Below are 27,994 nucleotides of genomic sequence, written 5' to 3'. Positions count from 1 at the left end.
AGAAATAAATACGCAAATTGACGATGCAAGAAACTAGACTATTTGTTATGAAACAAAAACGGCAAAATATTTCATTTCTTTATTTTGTTATACATGTTTAACTCAGTCACATTTGACGGAGTGCGCAATATCGCCAGCTTTCGCAGCAACGGATTTCTGACTCAAAGGAAATGTTCGCACCTGATAAATAGTTGACTTGTGTTCAAGTCGTTAATAGTCTGCTGCGAGTTGTGGCGGTGTTCTCGTGAGATCACTGCTCTCGCGCAAACTGCTGGTTGCTGACTTCTACTCCCCATTAAATCAGACCATAGTCGTGAGAGCAGTAGTCTCGCAGGGCAAGCAGTCTCGCGAGAATACCGCGCGAATCGCGGGGAGATTTGGAACGCTCTCACCGTGGTGGACAAGTCTAGATAAATAGTGAAGAAGATTTCACCTGAAGCCAGTCGTAGATTTCTATTACTACTAAAATGGGCGTTGGAACCTTTTCATAAGGCCATGCAAATAAAAAAAATCTTGTTGATCAATCAACTGGACCTAAATCTGATTTGAAAGTTTAATTTCTGAACAATCCCCGGGGGTCCATTTCATTTAACTGCTCAACCAGGGCAGAAAACATTGCTAACACAATTTCTGCTAAGCAAAGGCAAGCAGGATACCAGTGACTCTTAGCTTATTTTGTGCGCTTAAGCAGCTCTATGAAATTGGGATGAACTTGTGAAGGCTCTGGACAAACAATGAGAAATAAACCAATATGCTCTTCCAATCTACAATCTCCTCCCATACCAGATCAAAAAATGTACCGGTATAAGTTTCAACTCATAAATGTCAGCAAAGAAGTGGCCTCTCACTACAGCAGTAAATTTGTTCAGAGTTTAACGCAGACATGTTAACCATGCCACAAACACCATGTAGACAGTGCACAGATCCCCTTCCCTACTGACGGAACTGTCCCACATGAATCTGGACAACATCCATATGCAGGGAGTGGTAATCGTTTAAGTAGATCACCAAAACATGAACACATTCTTTGGTCCCTGTTTGATAATTTTCAATTTCCCTTTTTAAAACTCACACCGACTTTTTTATTCCTGATTTTTTTTTGCTGACAATGTTTTGAACAAGAATAAAAGTTTTGTAAATACTGTTGCAGGCTTGATACTTTGGACTTCTCAGGGCAAGGCAGTTTCGCCTCAGTAAAGGGCACCTCTATGAGGGCAATCAAAATGCTACTGAAGCATCTCAAGGGGCACCGAGGCGATGACTAAGGGGATGGAGGCAATTGCCTCTTAGAAGTATCAGGCCAGATGTTGAAAAAGTCTTGGTACTCAAGGCGCCACACATTTCTCCAACAGGAATTCATATAAACCAAACAACACCTAGATGGGGAGTAAACAGACTGGCCCCTAAAATGGGATGAAAACACCACTTGATTCATCATAAATGAACCTTGGGCAGCTGACAAAATGGCCCGCTGTATTTCATCATCGAGAGGGCAAGGCCAGTGTCACTTTGCAAAAGGCACTTCCGTTGCAAAGTCTTTGAAGCGTAGTGTTTAATGGGGGCACCAAGGCCATAACCACGGGAATTGAATTGCCTCTGCTAAAAATACAGGCTTGGGTTATTTGGAGTTGTTCAAAATAGGTATTTGAAACGTGGGAACTTAGTTTCATAGACAAAGAAGTTTTACTGTTAGCAGCTTGAAGAAAATGTAACGTGGAAAAGGGGCCACATTTCACTTTAAGAAAAATTACCAGAGAATTCCTGGTTAATCGGCATACTGCAAATTTAGACAAATTTGTCATCTATTTATTTTGTTGTTCTTTTTTTTTTAGCGTTTTATAAATGTTAACAGCTGTGCGAAGATTTCATCTGCTTAAGACTTTGTGGTGCTAATTTTAAAACTTCAAAATGGGTTCCCAATTTGGGCCGGAAAGAAGACAGAGGAAGAAGCTTGTGTTAACATTATCACATTATAACTTTCCTAATATTTTGCCATTTCACCACACCGAAAACTTACATAAGCATGGCCAAATGCCATGGGACAGCTTTCCTGGGCCAAATTGCACAAACTGCTAAGCAGAATGTTCTGCTCAGCAAATTTCTTTGCTAAAAAAACTGAGTATGGGTACCAGTCACATCGATCTTAACTGTTTGGCATTTTAGCTGGTAAACTACTTCTTCTCAGCAAGATTTTTCTGTCTATAGTAAGTTTCTGTGCTTAGTAAGTTTTTGTGCTAACACGTTTGATGAAATTAGCCCCATGGAATATTGGTCAACAAATTTAGCAGGCAAGCAGAATTTAGCAGGGGACCAGTTACAAACAGTATTAAGCACATGACGATATAGCTGGTCACCTACACACAACATTGAACATGTTAATGGTTAAGTTTAGAGAGTGCTAGGGAATCAAATCTGGGCAGGCTGAAAAAAAAGTCTCTGAGCCAAAAATTCATAGGTAGTTTACATTGCTGAATTGCTTACTTTACTTGACTGGCTTCCCATACAATTATTACAGTAAATGAATGTGTTTAAAACACTGTTTACTTTATGAAGTACCCCCTAGGTCCAATCTCATCAAGCTGTTAAGCAGAGAAGAGGGGCTTAGCAAACCATTCTGCTAAGCACAAGTAAGCAGGAAACCAGCCGTAAACAACATACATTACATGTTATTTTGGCTGGTAACCTGTTCCTGCTTAGCAAGATCAGTCCGAGCAGATTTTGTGTGCTTGACAGCTGATATTGCGCCCTAGGTTTTGATCCCTTGGATGAGATTGTGAGGGCGACTGTTCACCCTCCTTTCCCCCACAAGGTTTAGCCTCCCAATGCCCTGCTAGGATGCGCCTGTGGCGTTTTGCCCCGGGATGGATTTCCGGCCCCTGGTCATACGGTCCAGCTCTGCTGCTGCGTCGTTTCGTACTGATTTGTCACCTGACGACAAGGAAAATATCAAGAGCATCTGGTTAGTAAACAAAATTTCCACCAATTGAAAATTTGAGTGAAAGGTTCTTATATTATTAATAACACTTAGTGCTAAAAACAGTTTAAAGGCCACGTCACATGGGGCAATTTACAGGCAGTACCAGGCAAGGAAATTCATTCACATTTCAGTTATCTTATTATTTTGTTGGTAATAGTGAGTTACAGCTAGAATAATGTCTCTTGAAGTGTTTGTTGAGCGTAAAGTGAAATTGGTTGCCTCCAAGGTGCCTGAAAAAGTGCCGTGTGTGACATGGTCTTGGTGTTCTTGATTTTCATTTTTGTATTTAAACCACACGTGTATAACAAGCCGAGTTCAGACATTCATTTATAGGGGGAGGAAAGGGGGCTGGGGGAGCGGGTTGGGTAGCCACTAATTCAGGGTGACATCTGAAAATGTGTGGCTAATTTAAACATTTGTTACTTTCAATACACAATGGCAGATCTTTCTCCAGATAGTTTGTACCAATGCTGGATTTGAGAAAATAGAATTAGCTGTGGCCAGACATTTCGACCCAAGCACAGTCTTTCTCAAAGACTCAATATTCAGGCCACTAACCATTTTTTTTTTGCAATTCTACATTTTGAAAACAAAAATAGCTGTTGGTAACCATTTGGAAAACACACAAGGAGTCAACAGCCATGACCTCTTACTGACCTGGTTTTGGAGGAGCCGGTGACCCTGGTGACCCCGGCCCTGATTTCTTACTTAGTAAACTGTTGAAGAAGTTGGCTAGCACCCCTTCATTTGTTGCTCCCGGCTTTCCAGCATCCATCTGCAATGACACATTTGAACAAACTATTAATAGTAACAAGTAGACATAGTAGACAAATACAACGTATATATGATAAGTTCATTTATATAAACAGCATAAATATTTGTATACATGTAGTTTAACAGTTTACTCTCACAATCAGTCGATCAATCAATCAATTAATTAATTAATTAATTAATTAATTAATTCAATCAATCAATCAGTCAATCAAATTGATTAATAACAAAAAGAAAACCAACATTATGATAAAGGTTTATTTATTTTTCATAAATAAGTTATGGAATCAAAACTCTCTTAGCTAAAAGTTTTCTTAAAGGCAGTGGACACTATTGGTAATTACTCAAAATAATTATTAGCATAAAACCTTTCTTGGTGACGAGTAATGGGGAGAGGTTGGTGGTATAAAACAATGTGGGAAACAGCTCCCTCTGAAGTGCCATAGTTTTCAAGAAAGAAGTAATTTTCCACGAATTTGATTTCGAGACCTCAGGTTTAGAGCTTGAGGTCTCAAAATCAACCATCTAAACGCACACAACTTCGTGTGGCAAGGGTGTTTTCTTCTTTCATTATTATCTCGCAACTTTGATGACCGATTGAGCTACAATTTTCACAGGTTAGTTATTTTATGCATATGCCAGTGCCCAAACAAAAGTATGGACCAATCAATACAACAAAAACATTATTGTAAGTCACTGTAAAGTAGCTCACTGTAAACTGCGTTTTACTGTTTAATGGTCAAATGAAGTTAAATATACACAATCAAAAAGACAATTTTTCACAAAGTATTATTTAGACATCTGAAAAAGAACAACTGTGTGCATTTTAAAGCCATTGGACCCTTTCGGTAAACAGTATTGTCCAAGGCCCACACTTCGTGTATCACAACTTCTACATCAAATAACAAATCTGTGGAAATTTAGGCTCAATCGGTCATCGGAGTCGGGAGAAAATAACGGGAAAATCCACCCTTGTATTCGCGCGTTTCGCCGTGTCATGACATGTGTTTAAAATAAATCCGTAATTCTCGCTATCAAGAATTGATATTGTTATACTGTTTTCTCAAAAAGTAAAGCATTTCATGGAATAATATTTCAAGAGAAGTCTTTCACCACTACCTTCTGTAAACCCTGTAAGTTATTTGTAAATCTGTGAACTTTTTTTTCCTGTACCGAAAGGGTCCAATGGCTTTAAACAAGTATGTTGCACATTTATCAGTCGCCTGCAGGGAAAGTTAAGAAACCCTGTATTGAGAGAAAGAGTTTACAGCACAGTCTACAGTTGGAAAGACAGAGAAGACAAAACACTTTGGGACTACAATCCCTGGCCGTATCTCGTTGGGCCCCCCCCCTGCTCCCTTTCAATGTTGGTCTCATTGTTGCAGTCTTCTTCTTGCTCCAGTCAACATCGAGTGGGGGACGGGTGACAGGGGAGAGAATGTTTATTGTCAGGGGAAGTGGACAAGGGGGTGGCCCAAGCATTTTGGCTGGGATCGTAGTTAGGAGTACATGCATCTTCTAAAGGTCAACAATGGGTCCAAAGAATAGTAAGACACTGACCTTGGCCTTTCCAGATGGTGTTATGGGTGCAGCGTTAGCTGCATTGCCTTTCCTTTCTGGTGTTCTCATACCTATGGCTGGTCTCTGTGGTGCGTCCTGGGGTGAGGGGAAAGACACAAACAAACATCAAGAATTGTATGCTTCAATCAATTATTATTAATGAGACACTACACTGGTCATATTGGAAACTTTACTTCAACATAACTTCAAAATTTCAAAAAATAATGTTTTCTGCCGTCGATTTCACCAAACTCTTCCTAACTGAGGATTAATCTTTGGACTTAGAACGAGTTGAGTCCCGCATCCAAATACGTAGGAAGCATTGAACCCATCCTAAGTTAGGACAGGTTACTCGTCCTAACTCGAGTTAGGAATAATCCTAGAGTGTCGTGAAATCGGCTGCAGATGCGTCCACTTTTACTCATATCAAAAGTTGATTAAAAAAAATTAACAAGTGCAACCTCCATGAGATGTCATATTTAATGTTTTTCTTCATTGAGCTCGGTGTTTAAGATTCATCTTAAAAGGAAAGTAAACCTTTTGTTTTTTTTGAACTGTTCATTTGTTTTATTCCAATATAATTGTAGGGTTCGTGTAAAGAACTTTGCCACACCCCTAGGGGCGTATCTAAGCACTCAAGGTAATGAGACCTATTCCTTTGCAGCACCATGTAAGTGTTCTTACAAGATGCTGTTGTGAAACATGCTGTCGATCAGACAAGGACACCAAGGGTGGATTTCACAAAGAGTTAGGACTAGTCCTAACTTAGGACTAGTCCTAGGAGATACACAAATTGCATGGATAGTCCTAAGTTAGGACGAGTAACTTAACTGGTCCTATCGCTAGATAAGACTAGTCCTAACTCTTTGTGAAATCCACCCCAGGGCTAATCCCTTCTCTTCACGATAAGTGCACAGGTTTCTTTTTACAAGCATTACAGAACACACTGGACCTGGGGACCAGAAGGGCGAAGCAACAATGATTAAGTGTCTTGCTTAAAGGAACGTTACAGAATTTGTAAGAAACAAAAAACGTGAAGATCACAGATTTACACAAAACTTACACGGTCTTAATGATGATCATAGTAGAAACAACCCTTGAAATATTTCCGTCTGAAATGTCATATTTCATGAGAAATAAATAATCTAACTTTGCGTTTAGAGTTTATCGCTCATTGAGCGTTTTATTCATTTTTATTTTGGCATCGATGCATTGCAAGATTATAATCGGTTTTCCCTATTCTCTCGTGACCCAGATGGCCGATTTGATCTCAAACTTCTACAGGTTTGTCAGTTTATATAATGGTGGATTACATAAATTGCTTACACTGCCAGCAACTGTTTTGTTAGCAAAAACCAATTCTGTAATGATCCTTTAAGGACACAAGTGTCACGACTGGGTCTGAAACCCACACTCTGCTGATCAGAAACATCAGAGCCTGGAGTCTAACACTCTAATCCGTTCACTTGGCCTTGACATGCCATTTTCTGGCTGTTATTGGTCAAGACGTGATGAGGCGAGGAAGACTTTAACACCTACTTGTTGTTTGGTTGGAGGGAGGTTCTTACTCGGCATGGCTTGTTGTTTGATTGGACAAGATGTGATGGGGGAGGGGCTTAACAGACCTCCAGGGAGACTTAAAGACCTACCTGTTGTTTGGTTGGAGGGAGGTTCTTACTCAGCATGGCTTGTTGTTTCATCAGGAAGACCTGTTCATCTTCAGCGCTAATTTCTTTACTGTCTTGTAACGGCTGCATTTAAGTTAGAACGAAACAATACTAATTTATTTCATTTAGTTATTCGATGAAACATTCAACCACACAATTTTAAACTAATATCAGGATGGATAGGACACAAGAAGAAATGTTCAGTTATAGATATGGAAGGACGTACCTTTCTGATTACTGGCTTAGCTACAACATCTCCAAAGGGTTCTTGGGGATTAATGTTAGGCATATTCTCATAGAGGATGCCTACTTTCTGTATAGTGTCCCAACCAGAAGGCCTGTTGAGAAAAGAAAATATTCCCTGATTGGTCAAAAAGCCAAACGCTCATACAGTCACTACCTCTCCCGATTCCCAGTGTTGTTCAATTTCATATCGCCCGGGTTGTTGCTTATTTTTATCTAAATATTGATTCTCTCGCGAAGAGACTCTCTGCAAAAACAATGTAAATTTAGGTTGAACAAAGACAAATTTACCAGAGCGGGACTTGACTCTGCGACCTCCGGATTAACGGGCTGGTGCTCTACCAAATGAGCTTTCTAGCCCCAATGTCACAATCTTTGTTCAATTTCATATCGTCACGCTAGAGCAAAAACTTTGCAAAATTTTGTATGTCACACTGAAAGACTCTTTGCAAAAACAATGCAGCCTGACGCCGCTGGGTTCTTGTTTACATCCAAAATAATAATAGAGTGAGATGAGACACTGTTGCTGTTGATATATTACACAGGAAGAAGTATCAAATTTGCAGATAAACTGAAGGATATCTTCTACATGTACGTCATGTTAAAGCTTTGGATTTTGAAGAAAGGTAAGGTAAAATTTATCACGTAACAGCAAGAGACATTGAATAATAGGATAAATTTTACAGGGGCATTTAAAAGGGCACCAAGGCAGTGACCAAGGACACGGAGGCAAATGCTTCTGTTGCCCTTGAAAGTGCGAGGCCTGCCACAATTCCCTTTTACAAGCTATGCCATGAAATTGGACCCAGGTTGAAAAGTGAAACATGAGAATCTTGAACAAATAATTTGTTTGTTTTTTTTCCCCTCACACCGATGTGTATTAAGAACTGTACACTCATTTATTTCCCTTTGAAGAAACAAATCCACAGGCAAATGTTTGGGTGGGGATTCAAACCCACAACCTTTGCATTGCCACAGCAGATGTCTTACCACTAGACCACGGAGCTATTCTGGTGGCTAGAGGCAGTTTGAAGAAAATCAATCAATGGTAACAATCAGTAGAGATGGTTCAATACTTACACAAACAGGGCGTCCTTTTCTACGACTAGTGCCGGCTTGTGGAAGGGAAAGCCATATATCCTGTGCAGCAGGTATTTATACAATAGATCGCAGTTCTTGCCCTCCTTTACTGATGTGTAGAATAATGCCGCACCATCTGAGAGACACACAGCTTAAGGAAAACTAACATAGACATATGTGCGATTGAGTTTTTTTGTTTTTTTTAAGCTCTTATACGCCTCTCTTAATACTTTTGCATGACATCATAATTCGTACCCAAAATGAGCCTATGGGCGCCGTTCCCCATCACTTGCAGTGGCTGCACCCATCGCCTCGTTTTGAGTTAGCATTGTGACGTACCTCATGCATAAATATTCAGAGAGGCGTATGGTTGAGAGACACAGAGCTCAAAGAAAACTAACACAGTGGGTATGCAATGGAGGGGGATATTTTAGCTCTCATGGGTGTGAATGTACAAAAGTGAAGACAAAAAAGTGGAAAAAACAACATTTGGGGTTGGACAAAAAAATTGACTAGAGCGGGATTTGAACCAACGTTGGTTTCTTTGTTGGTTCAAACCCCATATTATTTCAAATTTTCCTGGTCAGTTATCGTTCTCGTTATCGTTGCAGTGTGACTCGGCCATAAGACTTTCTTTTGTCCAAACACAGTCTACTTTCTCATTCCAGGAATCGCAACAGTGATATCTGAGCCTGTACTGGCAAAACCCAGTTCAGACTGACTTGATGACAAGGATACAGTTGAGGCAAAACTTGCGGATATGTTGCTGGATAAAATCTAAATGTTCCATCTTGAAATCCTGCTCCTTCTCCAGACTGGAAATAGCGTCGGACTAATGGAGGAAAGAAGAAAAAAACGGAGATAAATATGACACACCAAATTTGAAAGCAATACCTAAAGTTATTGGAGAACATTCGTCCTGACCTGCAAATATGTATGTGTAGTATTGTGATTTGAACTTGCACCATAAAATTAATATAGGTATACGTTGCCTTGCGTTTTATGCAATATCATGAACCACAACCTCTCTTACAACTTTTGTTTGCCAAATAAATAACAAAAATTGTGAGTTGGTCATCTCCTACATGTATGCCACAAGGTTTTTTTTCTGGCCCTCTTGTTTTCCTCCCTCCGGAAAATCATACACGATCTATGTCTGGCTTTGCACTGTGGTCATAGCTTGATATGGAAGACTGCCAGAGGCACCCTCAAATGCCTGCAGCCCGAAAATGTTGGGCCAAAGAGGGCCCAATTTCATTAAGCTGTTAAGCAGAAAAATTTGCTTGTTAAGTTTCTTTGGTAAGCAAAAAAAGGAGTGGGGCACCAATCACAACAATGTAAACATAATGTATGTTAGGCTGTTAACCTGTTTCTGTTAAGCAATATTTTCTGTGTTTACAGGCTTTATGAAATTGGGTCCTACAAGTAAGAATGATCAGCCTCTCAAATAATTAACGATAATTGAGACTTGCTGACGCTTACCTTTGTAATTACAACCACAATGGGTATACCCAGGTTATGCGTGAGTGTCGTTTCTCCTAACGGTAAGAGGACCTTCTCGTCTTCCCCGCCCACCGATGCCGGGGCCGTCGTTCTCCTTGGGGACTTTGGCTCCTCCCCCTCCTCGGGTTCAACGTACTCTTGGAATTGCTGCACCACTGTCGAATAATTAAAGGAGATAGGTAATTAAATCATTTGAAATTATGGACAGTATGTGCGTGTCATGGCCGAGCGTAAGAGCACCGGATTCAGGCTCTGCTGTTTGATCAGCAGAGTGTGGGTTCGAATCTTGGTCGTGACACTTGCTACATAAAATTGGGGAGGTAGTGCTTTCTGCTCTACCGGCCAGGCTTCGGACTGATGATACCCAAGCCTACATCCGTATGAACTTTTAAAGGGGTACCCTGTTTCAGCCCAAGGAGTAGGTGGCAACGGCCTCTGGACAAAAATAATTGTAGCCCACACCTTGAAGTGGCCTCCGGGCCTTGTGTGTCTGGCGACTTGCATTAAAAAAAAATTTTTTTTTTAATTAAAAAAATTCCTATTCTGTTACATTTGAAAACCCTTTGCATGTACTACATTGCAGGCTGAATTACATGGCAATGATTTTTCGCAGCAGGGATGGGAGTTACTAATAATCCTGAAATTCGCTTAGGAGCCCGGGTTCCCTTCTTATTTAAGACCCAAAACCTCCTAGATGTTACAATTAAGGAGGTTTACAGATCCTGTGCATCACCAGGTTTGGACACAATGTCCACACTATTTCTTTCTCCCTTTCATGACTGATTTACATGTACATGTACTACAGTCTACTACATGTAGCAAGACAATTGAAAGGTTCTTAAAAGGCATCTTGAGCACAACCTGAAATTGCAAAAAAAAAAAAAACACCCAGATGAATCACATGCCTGCAGTAGCATCAACATGGTGACACACTCAATGGTCAACAAGGAACTTTTGCTACATGGCATACATGTACATGTATGTACATTATATTTGCAATCAGGCATTCTTCACTTACACTACTAATGCTACACTTAAACTATCACAAAAATATGGCCCTTTATGTAAGTATATCGTAAGCAGAGAATGGTGCCTGACTGCAAGAGCAAAATGATGTGGTAAATACAGCCAGGAAATTGTACCTTTTCATGATAAAAATCTCTCTCAAACACTGGGTGTTTGAACATTTGAGTATAAGAATGCACACTCCAGGTCTACAAATATTTGGCACACCACCAGGGCCCAATTTCATAGAGCTGCTAAGCACAAAAATTTGCTTAGCATGAAATTTCTTCCTGATAAAAACAAGGTTACCAACCAACTTTCCACACAATTTTCAGGATAAGCAAACAACAGCTGAATATCAGTGACAAGCAATAATATGTAACAAATGGAAATTTTGTTGGTAATCCTGTTTTTATCAACGACAAACATTTCATGCTAAGCAAATTTGTGTGCTTAGGAGCTCTATGAAATTGGGTGTATCAGAAAATTGAGCAGGGCTGGAAATTTACACTAGATCTTGGCTAGGCCAAGGCCAGTGATTTTAGCATAGAGCTAGTGAACTCATAACTGGACAAGTCCGGCGACGTTGTCTTTTTGTTCCACTATTGACTTTTCTGGTGAGCGTTGAGGAACATTTACCAATTACACGTTTGACTTTTAAATCTTTTTTTAGTGCTTGTTCAAAATAAAAAAGTTCAAATTTTAAAACATGCAGGTACTTTGTTTGATTTATTTAATTTTAATTTGTTGATTAAAATTCTAGGATTTAATTCTGGTCTTGCAAAACAATGTCCAGTAAACATTTCGATACAGGCCCTCAATTGTGGATTTCCCCCAAATTTCAAGCCCTGATTAAGTTTAAAATATTTACAGAGTTTTCCATAAATTCAAGCTACAACTACTTAGAGTACACTAAGAAAGAAATCCTTGAATCATAAATTTGAAACTGGAAGGAAGTCATGAAGGAGTACCAGTACAATTACCAAAAAAATTACTACAGCAAACTGTGTATCAAAACAAACTGTGGACCAAGGTTTTAGCCAGGATTTGGTTAAAGACACTGAACACTATTGGTAACTGTCAAAGACCAGTCTTTTTACTTGGTGTATCTCAACATTATATGCATGAAATAACAAACCAGTGAAAATTTGAGCTCAATCAGTCATCGAAGTTGCAAGATAATAATGAAAGAAAAAAACACCCTTGTCAAACGAAGTTGTGTGCTTTCAAATGCTTGATTCCTCAATTTCTAAATCTGATTCGTGGAAAATTACTTCTTTCTCAAAAACTACGTCACTTCAGAGGGAGCCGTTTCTCACAATGTTTTTTACTATCAACCTCTCCCCATTACTCATTACCAAGTCAGGTTTAATGCTAATAATTATTTTGAGTAATTAACAATAGTGTCCACTGCCTTTAAACTAAAGGTATCCAAATTTAAATTACTGCGAGTCCAATTTGTTAACTTACAATACATTTACAAGACAGATAAAACATGGTGTCCAATGTTAAAACAGGGTGTCCAATATTAAAACAGGGTGTCCAATATTAAAACAGGGTATCCAAAAGACACACAGACACCCCTCTGTTCAGACCATAGAGTTATATATAAGAACTAGAGGGCGCACGGGTGATGCTTCGTGCACAAGCGCGACGGGACCGCAATGAGACACGCACGCGCCATTCTGTACGCGCGTTGAATATGAAACACACGTTGGAGTTTGTGTTTATTAAACGCTACGCGATGCTGTTTTGTACAAACTGGCTGCACAAACACACACTGTGGGATGCCAGTTTTGTCAACTTAGAAAATGGCCGCCTGCGTGCATGCCGGGGCGCGTACATAGGCCAGTGCGCCCTCTAGTTCTTATATATAACTCTATGGTTCAGACTGATCCATCAACATGTACCAATGTTGAACTGTGTTCTGTAGCATGAAGTAGCCAGACACAATTAAACACTTCACAATACATGTATGCAATAATATGACATCTGGGTCCATTGACTCACACCTGCCCAGAGTTATATTTGGATAATGATTGCATGGAATATGACTTAAAGGGAGCCGTCATTCTTTTCCTCTATTATTTTGGGTTAAACAGTGAAAAATAACCAAAAGCTGAATTTGAACAAACGACCTCTGGATTAAAGTGACGATGCTCCATCATTTGATCTACATTACATGTATCTAGCCCTATACACATTGGCAGTGTCCCTATTTTATAAACAAAAATGTTATTATTAATATTGTTAATTTTATTATTATTGTTCAAACAATTGCAGAAGAAGATTTGTCAGCAAAGTGGGAATTTCCTTCTTATTTGAGGAACAGGAACTTGTCAACCCAAACAGCCAAATGCATGTTTGCTACACAAAATACCATGCCACATAACCTCTAATCAGCTAATTAGTATCCTACTAATTTTTGCTTAGCAGAAATCTTTCAAGCAATATTTTTCTGTTTAAGAAGTTCTATTCAACTGGGCCTTGTTGATCTAACTGTCTTCAAAAAGGGCAACAATGTTCTTTTGAATACAAATGTCTTCAAATAAAAAAAAATCATTGAATTAAGTAATGCAAAAATTTAGTATGCAAAAAATATTGATTTTGTGACTTGCAATCCCACATCTGCTGTTGACAGTTTCAAAAGAGAAACTAAATATCAGAGTTCGAGAAAATTATATTTAATCCTATTCGATTTCTATCATCACCATAAAACATTATTAATATTTAACAAATCTGTCCTTAAAGCCGTTTGACACTTTTGGTAAACAATATTGTCCAAAGCCCACACTTCCTGTACCACAACTTCTATATAAAATAACAAACCTGTGAAAATTTAGGCTCAATCGGTCATCGGAGTGGGGAGAAAATAACGGGAAAACCCACCCTTGCTTCCGCACGATTCGCCATGTCATGACATGTGTTTAAAATAAATCCGTAATTCTCGATATCGAAAATTGATATTGTTTTCATGTTTTCTCAAAAAGTAAAGCATTTCATGACATAATATTTCAAGAGAAGTCTTTCACCATTACCTTCTGTTAACCCTTTCAATACCACATTGTTTATTGCAAGCGCCCAACCGGATACCGCATTGTTGACAAAGGTCACAATGCTGTGTACCGTATTTTTTCACACTAAAAAAAATATAACGCAATTTGCAGTGTGTACTGTTTTCAATCTTGATTTTCTGTGGAAAGACATTATTTTTTTGAAAAACTTTGTGCATGCAATTTGTAGCATATGAAATGACCTTTCCTACGATGTCAAATTTGTATATATTATCTTAATTTTTTTGCAAGATTTCTGGCTGAAAAAAAATACTTCTATTTTTATTCGGGATTTCTGTCTCAAGAAAAACTTTCAACCTATTTTTCCTCAAGAAAAGTTTGTAAAAACTTCTCAGAAAATATAACCGTTTTTATTATAGGCTTCTATTTCCATTTGTACCATAATCGGAACCTATTTTGCTGAAAAATCTTATCTGTTTTGAAAGTGTTCAGCTACCACGGTCACTTCGACCAGCACGAGTGGGTCCAGGCCCGCCCGCCATGCACGCCCAAGCCCACGGCTTGAACGGGTGACGTGCTCGGTTCAATTAGCTACCGTTGGTATATAGTCCGGTTTTGTCATCATCTGACTGCATGTCTGGCGAAATATCACGATTTGATGCCAAATGTTCACTAGATACTTTGATAGAACTTCCCAAGTCTTTTTATAGAGTCACTATAGGCAAACATATAAGCCAAAACCTCCGTGCAATGAGCAGACATGATGGTGATTTTTGACGAAAAAAAACGGAAGCGTGAAATCTTGAGATGTACTTTTCTCGGAAAATCATAATGGCAACCCCCTATACAATACATACCATTGTAATGCTTGGTACACAAGCAACCCGGCTATATAAAACCTAACAACAGAGGGCGCCAAACAAATTAAATACAATCTCTCAAAGGCAATGCTTTTTTCTGTCGAGTTTTCTCGACAATGGTAAGGAAGCGCTTGCATTGCGCGGTCGAGTAAACTCGACAATGGTATTGAAAGGGTTAACCCTGTAAGTTATTTGTAGATATGTGAATTTTTACCTTTTTTTTCTGAACCGAAAGTGTCCAATGGCTTTTTAAAAACAACATTTGTTTTCACTTCTGAAATATGAACAACTGAGTTCACACAGAAGTTTCTTCAAAATATTGATAAACTTGAGTAACTCTTATCAATTTAAAATTCAAACAACACTATTGTTTGCTTTGATAAACAGTGTTCAACATTCCACACTTGTCATGTGATGTCTATATTTGTTGCACCTGGTTTGACAGTCAGACGAATGTTTGTTTTTGGTGTTATGTTTTGGCTTCAAACCCAAATAAAAAAAATACATAATATAAAAGTATGTTTGCGGTTATTCAGAATTGATAGCTACATGTACAAATAGTACCTAGACATCTATTACATTGTACATGTACATATGTAGCTTGATGTCAATATGTCATATAAAAACATTTCTCTAGACGGTTTGTTTTTCTTCTTTCTTTAAAGGCAGTGGACACTATTGGTAATTACTCAAAATAATTATTAGCATAAAACCTTACTTGGTGACGAGTAATGGGGAGAGGTTGATGGTATAAAACATTGTGAGAAACGGCTCCCTCTGAAGTGACGTAGTTTTCGAGAGAGAAGTAATTTTCCACGAATTTGATTTTGAATCCTCAATATTAGAATTTGAGGTCTCGAAATCAAGCATCTGAAACCACAAAACTTTGTGTGACCAGGAATTTTTTCTTCTTTCATCTTCGATGCCCAATTGAGCTCAAATTTTCACAGGTTTGATAATTTATGCATTATGTTGAGATACAGCAAGTGAGAAGACTGGTCTTTGACAATTACCAAAAGTGTCCAGTGTCTTTAAATCGCCAACATCAGAAGGCCAGACAGCCACTTCAAGGTGAAGGCTACACTTGAACTGATTTAGGATGTTGACCCAAATTAACTGCCAACAGTAGCACATTGCCACCTACTTGTACTCCTCGGGCTGAAACAGGGGCCGTTCCCCCATCATAGCCCCAAGGCTGTAGGCATGGGTATCATCCACTAGGAGCCTAGCTGGTATAGCAGAATGCACTACACGTATCTTCCCAACATTAAGCTTTTTAAAACAGGTGGACAAAGGACTCAACAGCCTCCATTACCTACCATTCATAAATACCTTAGACAGTTTCGCTGTTCCTATTGGTGGAGAGCGCGTCACGTGGGTGTGTATAAACCTTTGTTTATGACCAGTAAAAAGTGTTGAAACATGGGTGTGTGTGTGTATAAACCTTTGTTTATGACCAGTAAAAAGTGTTGAAACATGGGCGTGACACGCAAGCTTGCACCTGTGCTTATAAGACAGTTTCTTCATTCCTATTGGCCGAGAGCAACGGCTGGCAACGGCTGAAACAGTTGTGCCACATCACGCGATACGCGCAACGCGCACAGCACTCCCTTATAAGGAGTTGTTTACCCGAGGGCCTTACCATTTCATAGCTGGAGGGGTGTTGTGTTGAAAGAAATTATTCAACAATTATAATTTTTGCATTTAGTTTACTTTTTGACCAAAAAGTGTTGATGTTTTTTGACCGAAAAGGTATTTATGAATGGGAATCAAAATGTGTTGAATCGGTTTTCAACTAGTGGTTTAAACCCGCCGAGGCCTGGTTCTTGATAATTTACCTCAACTTTGTCTCGGTAAAATTATCAAGCACCAGGCCTTGTTGGGTTTAAACCTGGTTCTTGATAATTTACCTCGATTTTGTCACGGTAAAATTATCAAGCACCAGGCCTCGATGGGTTTAAACCACCAGTTGAAAACCTCATCACCACACATTGATTCCCTTAATTCAACATCCATGCCTGTATCTTGAACAAATGTCAGGTCTAATTTAGTAATCAATGTCGAGCAAAGCCAATCAATATATCCAGAAATTTCTATAAATAATAGCTTAATTTTGTTAATTGATTATATGCAAATGAGGTTACATTAGAGCAGATTACAAATATTTGTAATGCCTCCTCTACATGCAATCTACTAACCAGAAAAGCAGGCTACATGCTGGCTCGTCAATCGTAATTTCTAGAAAATGTTTGTGATAACATTTTTACAACCATTTCCAGCCTAAAACAATCCTCGGATTTGCAAGACTGATTTGAACCCTTCTACAATTCCTTAAAGGCAGAGAGTACTGTAGGTAATTGGCACCTGCTTAGTTTATGACTGGTGCATTTCGTTCAATGCCCTAGAGCTAAGGCGCTAAGTTTGGGTATTGTTATTATTATTAACAAAATTACACCCTGCCTTATTTAGAACATTTAAGTACAATTTTCAAACTTGTTCATCAGAACATGGGAAGCAGAATCAGGGAGAGTCGGCAGCTCTGGGGATGGATTACACCCGGCTCAGACAGGCGCTCCAGAGTCGTTCCGAAGCAGCGCGTCCAGTCGCTCCTAACTGTTTCAGACGTTGAACTTTCCATGCACTTAATTTAATAATTTGGTTTGGCGCGACTCTGGAACGCCTGTCTGAAACGGGTGATACATCTAGGATTTTGGATGGTCCAGCTTTTAAATGAGGGTTAAAGTTTATGGTGCGCAATGTGCACAATCACCCATTCAGTCAAATCAAGGCCACTTGTTAATATACTGAAAACGAACCACTGGCAGAAGGTTTTTAGAGAAAAACTTACATCTTTCTTCCATTTCTCGTAGCCGCTCCGGCGGCATGCGCAATGTGTCTATGTGTCTTCTTAAGAGGTCCACCCACTTCCGCAAGCTGTCCAGGATGGACCACGGCTTGGACATGTCAACTACTATAATGGCTAGGGTGTGGCTCATACTGGCTGGCGTCAGGGCAAACTGGAGGAGGTCCGACTGTTCCGGCTCTCCGCCTAGGATCCAAACGCCGCATCTTGTGCTGTCTGTTGGGGAACAAAGAAATTGGGAAAACAAAGTCAAAAACCAAAATGAAGCATTGACAACTGTATGAGAATGTTAAACTGAAACTAGTAAGATATTCATATGGTAGAAATACAATAGGGCTTAGATAGCTCAGGTGGTAGAGCGCCGGAACATTAATCTGGAGGTCGCAATTTCAAGTCCTGCCTTAGTAAATTTGTTCTGTTCAACCCCAAATTATTTAAAATTTACCCAGTCAGTTCCCTTTATGGTTTGTACATGTACTTTATATTGATGTTTATAATATTTTGAATAAATATTGCATGGGAACCAAAACATAATCTCAATTGAAAAATGGAACTGGCTCGGCCACGCCGCCACATGTACATTATGTACTAAGCAAATATTGTGTAATTTTTAGTGTTATATATTGTTATATTTATATTTATATTTATACATAGTTTTGAATGATTCCTGTAAGTGGCGGCTATCCGCTGTTGGATATCAATGAATAAAAAAATAAAGGGAACGACCGAAAACAACTAAGAGAAGAACTGTTGAAAAGGAAAAGAATGAAACTGGCTGGAAATCATTGGGGTTTGCATGTAGAGGAAAACGGAAAAAGAGGATGGATGCCTTAAAAATGTGACAGGTTGAACAAAGAGGATGATGGCAAGGAAAGATAAGGCAGGGTTCTCCTCGAGCCGATTCACGCATTTTTCGGTTGATACACAAACAAAAAACAACTTTTTATTACTATTTTTTTTGTCAAGAAAAAAAACATACATAGAATGCTCCAAGATACAAAAAACGAGCAAAAAACATGGTGAAGACCTTGTTTTATTTCAGCGTGCTTCAGCCAAACTTAAAAAACGTGGTCATAAATGACTTCATACTGTATTCTGTATCAGGTGTTCATTTTGTATGACACATACATGTACAGTAGGTATTATTATATACACGTCATCCATGTGTGAATATTTTTAAAACAAAAGACCCAGCCAGCCATAAAAATACAAGGCCAGCCAGGTCACCTCCCAGTGATAGACATTTACCACAGTATACATTGTGCATTCTAATGAATGCATTATATTGTGCAGTGTTTAGTCATGTGTCAGTGCTGTGAACTTGCCATGCCAAAACTGTACAAGTGTACCGGGTACGTATGTAACATTACAGACTAGAGCTACCTGTATAAAACCTGTGTACATATACTTATGAACAATGAATTGTACACTGTACAATTAGATACAGTTTAGAATTGAATTCAATAGAATTCTACCCCAGGTCAGTACTATGTCCAGGCTGAGAGTGCCATAAAGCTCTTTCTGTTTTGCTGCGTTTGCAACAATATTAATTAACCTCATTAGCTGTGCCTTGTTACTACTGATAAATGTACCAACAGGACAAGCAAAACACAATTTTTTTTTACTGGAAAGCTATTCTGTTACACATGAAATTTTATTTACTTTGTAATTTGTTATAATGTGTATACAAAAATATTAATTCATTTCATGTTTTTTTATTGTATTATTGCTATTTTTGTTGTGGGGAATCAGTTTCTATGTTATTAAGACAAGTTCTCATTTTATTTTATTTTATTTAACTTGGGTCTTTTTATATTCTGGGTATCAAACTCATAATGAAATGTGCGGACCATTGCATTGCGGAAATAACATCTGCAAAGCATTTCCTCTCTAAAATGTATCAATAATGTGTTCTAGCTTCCGAAAAAAAACACAGACAGCCAGCAACTCAATATTTTGATCAAAATGCTCTGACTGACAATGGCCGATACAGAAATAAGCTGCACTGCCTTTCACAACGTAGGCTCAATTGACCATATACATGTAGCATAAAACAAAACAAAAACAATACACAAGGATTTACAATGATATGGGACAGATGAACATAACATTATTTCTACAATCCAATCACAGTCAATAACTGAACAAATAAGGGAAAGAAAAAAACCCCACACCAAACTCTTAAGGCAGAACCAAGAGTACATATCCGACTCTGTGAATATTAATGACCGGAGGGCGGTTGAACCGCCCAATTACTGTAGTAGGGACAGGCAGGAGGCAGGCCTTAACAAGCATGACACATGACGACCCGGCGAATTCCAGGCTAACTCAGTCACGCCTGGTAAGAAGGCTACACTAATTGGATAATAATGAGTGAGTAAGGTCGCAATGTACAGGGAATGCCCACCTACAATGTACATAGAGTGTGTCATGAAATAACAATGTACAGAGAGACAGGAAGGAACGGATTTGCTGTCTTACCACCCCTCCCCCCATTCCTGAATGAGTTTTTTTCACTGCACGTTTATTATAAATAGGAAGGAATTAACGGATGCACAGTGTTAAATACAGGATTGGTAGAGCTGGCAACATAGTCGCAGACGGTGTTCATGTTTTGGTTGTGTAAAATAACAATCTTGTGAACATTTGGGCTTCTGTTGTGTTTTAGTCAGGAAAAAATGGTGAAAACCATGCATAATTTTCAGCACGTATAAACACATTGTCCTAATGTTGGTTGAGTAATAAGCAAAATTAGCTGACATTGTATTTTTGTTAAGGTTTTCAGATATAGTTTTAATCGAATTAGATTTCATTTCAGAGCATAAATAACACACAAAAATTGGTTCTAGTAACAAATTCAAAATCAGTAAGCTTTCTGAATAACATGAAATAAAGACGTTTTTGCATCTTCACCAATCCTGTGTAATACCTTTAAATATCAACTCATGTACAAATAACTAAACATGAAAGATAAACACATTAGATATGGTAACAATAAATTATATCCTGTTGTTAAAACTACATGTATATGCGGATTAGCAACCAGAGGTTGGGAGAACCAATTGTTATTGATTTAGTCATTTTTCACGAAAAAAAAAAAACACGGAGGAGGATATATTTTTAGTAATGGTGATGTTTAGATTCTTAAATTTGGAATGACTGCTGAGTCTTTCTTGAAAATTGAACATGTGATAAGACATGTAATGCAATTGCATTCTGCTTTCCTCAACTTCTAAGATTATCAGTACAAAATACAAAATGCAAAAATGCAAGCAGCTGGGAAGCAGAATTGCGAAGGACATAGAGCTATGTATGTACAACGTGTTTGGGCCACAAGTGTTTAGGGGTGCAGCCTTTTTAAACACCAAGTATAGAGCATGGAGGCCTACCCAGCGCAGCTATAGATGGTCTGCCTACAGGTACAATTCAAGGCAGAGGCCGCCCTAAGCTGCGCTGGATAGACAACGTCACAAAGTGGAGTGGAAGAACTGAGACAAGCAGCGATTGAAAGACACTGGGTGATGGCGGCAACTCCTGGAGTGCGCCACCATTACAACTTGAGGACGAGACGGCCACAGACGCAAGCCTATGCCGAAGGATGATAAAACATTCTGAAGACCATGTTTTAAATTGATTCAACGAACGTGCTACGACCAAATGTCAAGAATTTTCGGCCCAGAATGCCCCACAATTTAAGTCTCAGGAGGATATAACTCTGCTCTACAATGCGTGGACTACACGTAGATGTCAACAGGCGTTACGCCCACACATCCGTTAAATTCCAGCAAAGAATTGTATTGATTTTAGAAACTCCTTCCCTCAGACATCATGCCCTGGATGTGAATGCTCCATTGAACACATGACTGTACATCACATGTGTAATGGTTCATTCACACATCACAAGCCGGGCATGTGGAATTTATCGATTCTCTGGAGTTTAAAATAAATAAACTGTGCATATTTGCAGAGGGGCAAGCGTTAATGGGCAATTAGTTTTGATACGTACAGACTAGAGACTTGACATTACTAGGGCAATTATTGAAGTTTGGGCGTCAATCACCTTTTTTACAACAAAAATTGGTGATGATGAGAGCATTGGGTTCAAGACTACATGCACGATGGGTTCAAATGAATTAAGGGACGAATTTCTTCCCTGAACTACAGTACCTACCCCTGTTTACACACTAAAGTACTGCAAGTGCAATTGACCAACCTTGACACCCTGTTTTTCCATTTGACATTTTTATTTTCAAAATGGACACATTGAATTCAACATAATGTTGAGCTACATTTGTATACCTGCCCCGCCAAACATACTTTGATTCTTTGGAAGTTCCCTTTCCTTCAGTTGAAACGCCCCAGACTCTCAAATGAAATTCCAAACTATTTTTAAATTATTGATTTTTTTGTGATGCATTAATTTTATTGTTTCATTTAAAATTAAATATGAATTGAACACTAGCCAATATATTTATCTAAAAAACATAAAGGCAGCTTTATTTGTTAGTTATAAATTATCCAAATTCAATGTCCAGCTCAACAAAATATTTTTTAATGTCTCCGCCCGACCGTTCAAAACCCCCCAGCCCCATTTTTTTTTTTTTTTTTAATCATAAAAAATAACCTTTTCAGCGGATATTCTTTTCAAAATGTACAGGTTTTAAAAGATGTTTTAAGAAGGTTTCTATTAATCATGGCAAAGCAAGAACAATTCTTCAAATATTTACTTGGGCTACACTGTGCTTAGTTGTTTGAAAAAGTTTACAGAAAATGTCATCTAGGAGTTAAATTTGTTTGACAAAACTATTGAAAACATCGAAAACACACAAACCCTGTTTTATAGTGATTACGAGTGATGATTTCTTTATTCTTGATTTCATATTTGGCATGTCAACAAAATAAAATATATAAAAAATAAAATAAAAACTCCCTCCCTCCCCCATCCGCAAAAGGACGATCAACAAATTTTTTTTATGTGGCCTTATGTTCAGATGATCCTGAGATAAATAAGTATTTTTCAAACCCACGCAGGCTTTAAAAGGAGCTTTACAAACCAACCCACGTGTTGCCTCATGAGTCATTCAAAATCCTCAAACGATAACACTACAGGGTTTCTTCCTAGGATTGTTCAACTCCCTCTGATTTTTTCAAAACTAAATAGCATTCTTGACCCAAACTTGTGAATGTTTGGCCGAAGTGCGCTGAATGGAATCAAGGTCTTTGGAATATTTTCTACTTGGTGCAGATCTTGGTTTTCAAAGCCCTCCGAAACCTGGAGAGTTCTACTGTCTTATCATTGATGATTTTTATGAAATTTGTATGCGTATTGGCCAATTTATTTTTGGTATTTTTTATATCGACCATAGAGTTATATATAAGAACTAGAGGGTGCACTGGTGATGCTGCTTGCACAAACGCGACGGGACCGCAAGATGACAAGCAAGCATTCTGTACGCGCGTTGAATATGAATTACACGTTTGAGTTGTTTTTACTGAACGCTCACGCGATGCTGTTTGTTCAACTTACAAAATGGCCGCACAAACACATGCTGTGAGATGGCTGTTTTGTAAACTTAGAAAATGGCTGCCTGCGCACATGACGGGGCACGTATATAGGCCAGTGCACCCTCCAGTTCTTATAATATAACTCTATGATATCGGCAGACATTCGTTTATAATGGAGAGAAACCTGGTAGGAGGCAAATATTCATCAAAGGTCCTCAAAGATTTTGAGCAACAAGCTCTTTAGTCTTTAAGATTCATCCCCCCCCCCAAAAAAAAGTGCGTCAGTAATCATTGTATACTAAAGCAACATCTTATATGAAAATTCATCAAAACCCTTCCTTCAGCGTGCATTGATATCGCCAAGTGCCAAAGTGAATAGAACTGAAGGACTTTGGCTAGTTGGCCCATTTTATCATTGCTTTATCATACTGTAGGGTCAGGCGCTCCTAATTAGGAAGGCATTCTACATTTAAGTCAATTTGGTGTGACTGTGGAGTGACACGTAGGAGAAGAGAAAATGGGTGGATATGGGCCGCTATAGCCAAACTGATTTGTAAAGGTTTTTAAGAAAAACATTTGTTACCGTTAAAAACAACATCTCTTTTTATTTTTGGCTTTTATAAATATTTATGACGTATAGAATTCTTATCTTCGCAAGCAGCAGAAAGGGTAAAAAACCTTTTTAAAAATCACAATTGCTGACATTGATTGCTAGTACCAGCAAATTTAGACAAACAATTATTATTACAGTATAAATGGCTAGCTCGATCCACAAAACACAGCTACTAAATCAAAATAAATACCCAGATAAAAACCCAAGCTATTGAGCTAATCATGTGTGAAGTCCAAAATGATACATTCCAAAGCGAGACAAATGCCAGCATCTGGTGCCAATTGGCCATGACATTATGTTTCATAAAGCTCTAAATATTTTTAATACGACTGCAATAATTAAAGTGATTGTTTACACAAATGTCTGAATGTCAAATTTAATGGGAAAAACATGTGCCACTGTAGTGTTGACATTCGTAAGGTCTTAGGTGTGTGTGTGTGGACTGTACAGCCTGGATCATACTTGAATCCAAGGTAAATGCAACAGACGGATTGGGTTCCGTGGTCAAGAGATTCAGTCAGGAGTTTTGATCAGAGTATCTGCATTTAACTGTCTAAAACAAATAAATTTGTTGTCCAACAAATTTGCTGTCACTTTTAAACTAGGGCCTAGACTAAATAATAACTTGACATTAATAATTTGACATTTTAAAAACAGACAACACCGGTTCTTATCAGAACCAACACTTCTCCCAAAAGAATTGTGTACATGGTTGTACCTGCTATTTAACTATGTTAACCATGAAGGATGGAGGGAAACATGCACCAGAGGCAAGGAATTCCAAAGAGATGCAGTATGTGAAATGAAGGTGTTGGTACGGGTGTTTCTTCTACATCTCAGCAAGGCAAGAGTGTATCGTGAGAATAAGCAGAAAGCCTGGTTTCACAGTCAAACAATCAGGTCGGACACACTGGTGGCACATTTTTTTCATTCAAAAAGTATCTGTAAAAAAGACCCAGGCTTGCTGCATACCTACGGTCATGTTGTAGGCCCACCCTTCACCAAAAAGCTCTGTTTGCTCTGATTTCTTATATGTGAAAATCAAAGTAATTCCAGAAGAACTTACCGTCTTGATCTTCATCCTGTACATCCAGATAAAGGTACTCAAGGCCGTGACCTTTCTTGGGGTCATCTGTGCCTTGTAGCCTTGATATAAGAGTTGTCTTCCCCGCCTCATCTTCACCTGCGTGTGAGTTAAGAGGACGATTTGAGTCAATAAAAAGACTACATCAAGGGGTGCTGACTAATGATTAATCGAGAGCAGAAGCTTTATGACATTCATTATTTGCCAAACAAGAAAACATGATGCCTTTAATAATCTCTTGCACTGAAAACAATGCCCCTATTTTTTTACGCAAGCTGAAATTTTGTCCATTATTACAAACAAAAAAAGCAAACTTTGACAGTTAAAGGGTATATCATGTTCTTTTTCCTAAAAAAAAAACATGGTCCACAGATTTACATTAAACTTACACAGTTTGAAGATTATGATAGTCAAAAGCTTCCCTTGAAATTTTACCTACTGAGGTGCTGTAGTTTTTGAGAAATGAGTAAAACAAATAATTTTCATCTCAGTTTATGCATGTAAAAACGTATTAACCAGTTATGCTATGGTTTTGGTATAATATCATAACTGGTTAATGGGATTTTACATGCAAAAATAATTTTCGTCTTCCTGAGACGAAAATTAATTGTGAGTTGTTTCACTTAATTCTTAAAAAACTACACAACCTCAGTTAGTAATATTTGAAGAGAAGCTTTCCACTATAGATCATTATCTTCAAACCCTGTAAGTTTAAAGGATTTGGGTACTTTTCAAAATGTCCATAGATTGACATTAAACTTACAGGGTATGAAGATAATGCTAGTGGAAAGCTTCCCTTCAAATCTTACTTACTGAGGTGCTGTAGTTTTTGAGAAATGAGTAAAACAATGTCATAAAAATACGCTTGTAAATGAATTTCGTCTCATGAGACGAAAATTATCTTCATGACATTGTTTTACTCATTTCCCCAAAACTACAGCACCTCAGCACGTATTTTCAGGGAAGCTTTCTACTATCATTATCTTCAAACTGTGTAAGTTTAGTGTAAATCTGTGGACATTGTGTTTTTGTCCTACAAAAGTTACATAGACCCTTTAATGTAAATCTGTGGACATTTTGAAAAGGTACCAGAATCCTTTTAAGCCAGAAAATGCTCAGCTATGCATCACAAAACATCTAGAATCTATAATTTATCGTTATAATTTATTGATAAACCGGCTTCTTATATTTTTACACCAGCAATTTAAAAATCTGTGGACACCTGGGTCAAATAATAAAATTTCTAAATATTAATATTGAAGTCTTAATAGCACAGGAATCTACCAACTTTCAGAATTATAGGTTACTGAAGTTATGAATTCTGAGACCCAATTGTGCGACGGCGCTTTCAGCAGACACAGCCAGGAACACAGGGGCAAACCTTACTCGGGTTCTTTTACATACATTACACAACACCCGGGAGCACTGGCTTTACGTCCCATCCGAAGGACGAAGCAATGGTAAAGTGTCCTGCTTAAGGACACAAGTGTCATGACTGGGGGATTCGAACCCACACTCTGCTGATCAGAAACACCAGAGTTTGAATTCAGTGCTCTTAACCGCTCGGCCATGACACTTCCTGCAGCACTTAATGCAGCACTGGTTCCAATTTCATGGTCAGCCTACATTGCCTAGTAAAATACATTTTGAACAGGCACTGCATTGAGTGCATGCTGCAGCGCCTGTAGCCAGTGTGTTTTTAAATGTAGGGGTCTTTGTTTTACATCCACTGCTCATTATCCTAATCAGCAAACCTGACCACAAGCTTGGGGTGTGATTTAATATTTTATCGAGTACAAATGCTGACCTACATACACATGCGTACACACATGGTGTAGGCCTAAAATAAACTTTGAGGCTATTTAACCTCAATTGAATTTGTCTGGGTTTTTTCAAGAGCAAACAAAATCGGAGATCAGACTTGTTTTTTTAGTAGGAAAAATATCAAGCCCGGGTGTCAATTTTTTTTTTTACAAAGGACAGGCAGGAGTACAGTGCCTGAGTTAATACTGGATACTGTTCACTGTTCCAAACTGAGCACTTTTTAATATAAAGTTAAACACCTCTGATCCTCACAGTCACGGTTTGTCTTGTCATATGCAGACATGCTCACCATCACTCGCCTTTTCATTTTCAACATGTTTGAATGAACACTTCTAATTAACAAAATTCAGCTTTTTATTATAATTCCTTGGGTTTTTTTTCAAAAAAAGGTTTGCCAAGCTGCATCTCCAATTTTGATCTACTTCCCCTTTAAAGGCAGTGGACACTATTGGTAATTACTCAAACTAATTATTAGCATAAAACCTTTCTTGGTGACGAGTAATGGGGAGGTTGATGGTATAAAACATTGTGAGAAACAGCTCCCTCTGAAGTGCCATAGTTTTCGAGAAAGAAGTAATTTTCCATGAATTTGATTTCGAGACCTCAGATTTAGAACTTGAGGTCTCGAAATCAAGCATCTTAACGCACACAACTTCGTGTGACAAGGGTGTTTTTTTCTTTCATTATTATCTCGCAAGTTCGATGACCGATTGAGCTCAAATTTTCACAGGTTTGTTATTTTATGCATATGTTGAGATACACCAACTGTGAAGGCTAGTCTTTGACAATTACCAATAGTGTCCACTGCCTTTAATTTGCACACAATTCCCTTTTTTATTTAACATGTTTAAACAGATTATGATGTATTTATTTCCAGATTCCCGGTTCAGTTCAGTTTGTGTTTTTTCATCGCATTTTTACACTTTGTTTGTATTCCTTGTAATTGTATTTGTATTGTATCTTTTCCCGTTATTCGACTTATGATCGACCGGGGCAAAGTGTGTGTTTTTTTAAGAAGAAACCACAGAATGAATGACAAAGTGTTTTGTTACGACAAGCATGGATCAATCAGATGATGGTGGGCAGGGCATTTTGACTTACCAAAAACTAGGATGGATTTACACGACGGCAGCTTCGAACCAGAATGTGACGAAACTTCGCCTAAAATAGACGACCTGCAAACGACAAAAAACAACAGCAATAAAACAAAGTCTTAACATATGACAACGTAAATAAAGTGAAGGAGCTGAGAATGAGTTTACCATAAGTTCTGTTGATCGCCTTCACCGTTCATGTCGGCTGATCGAGCTCCACTTTTTCCGCCGATAGGCGCCATATTGGATTCGTGGAAAATTCCCGGATGGGAAAGTTGACGTCAATTTTTTTTGTTTTCTAAAAAAAAAAGTGTAGGGCGGAAGTTAACAA

At 38.4% G+C, this 27,994-nt stretch overlaps 1 protein-coding gene across 1 annotated transcript; it reads right to left on the bottom strand.

Moving 5' to 3' along the window:
* Positions 1-1,105: 1,105 nt before the first annotated feature.
* Positions 1,106-27,917, bottom strand: LOC117289249 (cytoplasmic dynein 1 light intermediate chain 2-like; the record flags this gene model as incomplete). The annotated part of the gene is made up of 12 exons (XM_033770278.1): positions 1,106-2,928; positions 3,635-3,752; positions 5,309-5,404; positions 6,958-7,059; positions 7,202-7,313; positions 8,299-8,434; positions 9,037-9,130; positions 9,781-9,956; positions 17,529-17,759; positions 24,728-24,844; positions 27,671-27,744; positions 27,832-27,917. Coding segments are annotated over 12 exons (1,440 nt in total), but the record flags the coding sequence as incomplete, so codon positions are not given.
* Positions 27,918-27,994: the final 77 nt, after the last annotated feature.

This window comes from Asterias rubens, chromosome 4, assembly GCF_902459465.1.
Source record: "Asterias rubens chromosome 4, eAstRub1.3, whole genome shotgun sequence".
NCBI lineage: Eukaryota > Metazoa > Echinodermata > Asteroidea > Forcipulatida > Asteriidae > Asterias > Asterias rubens.
This window is presented reverse-complemented; position numbering and strand designations above follow the sequence as displayed.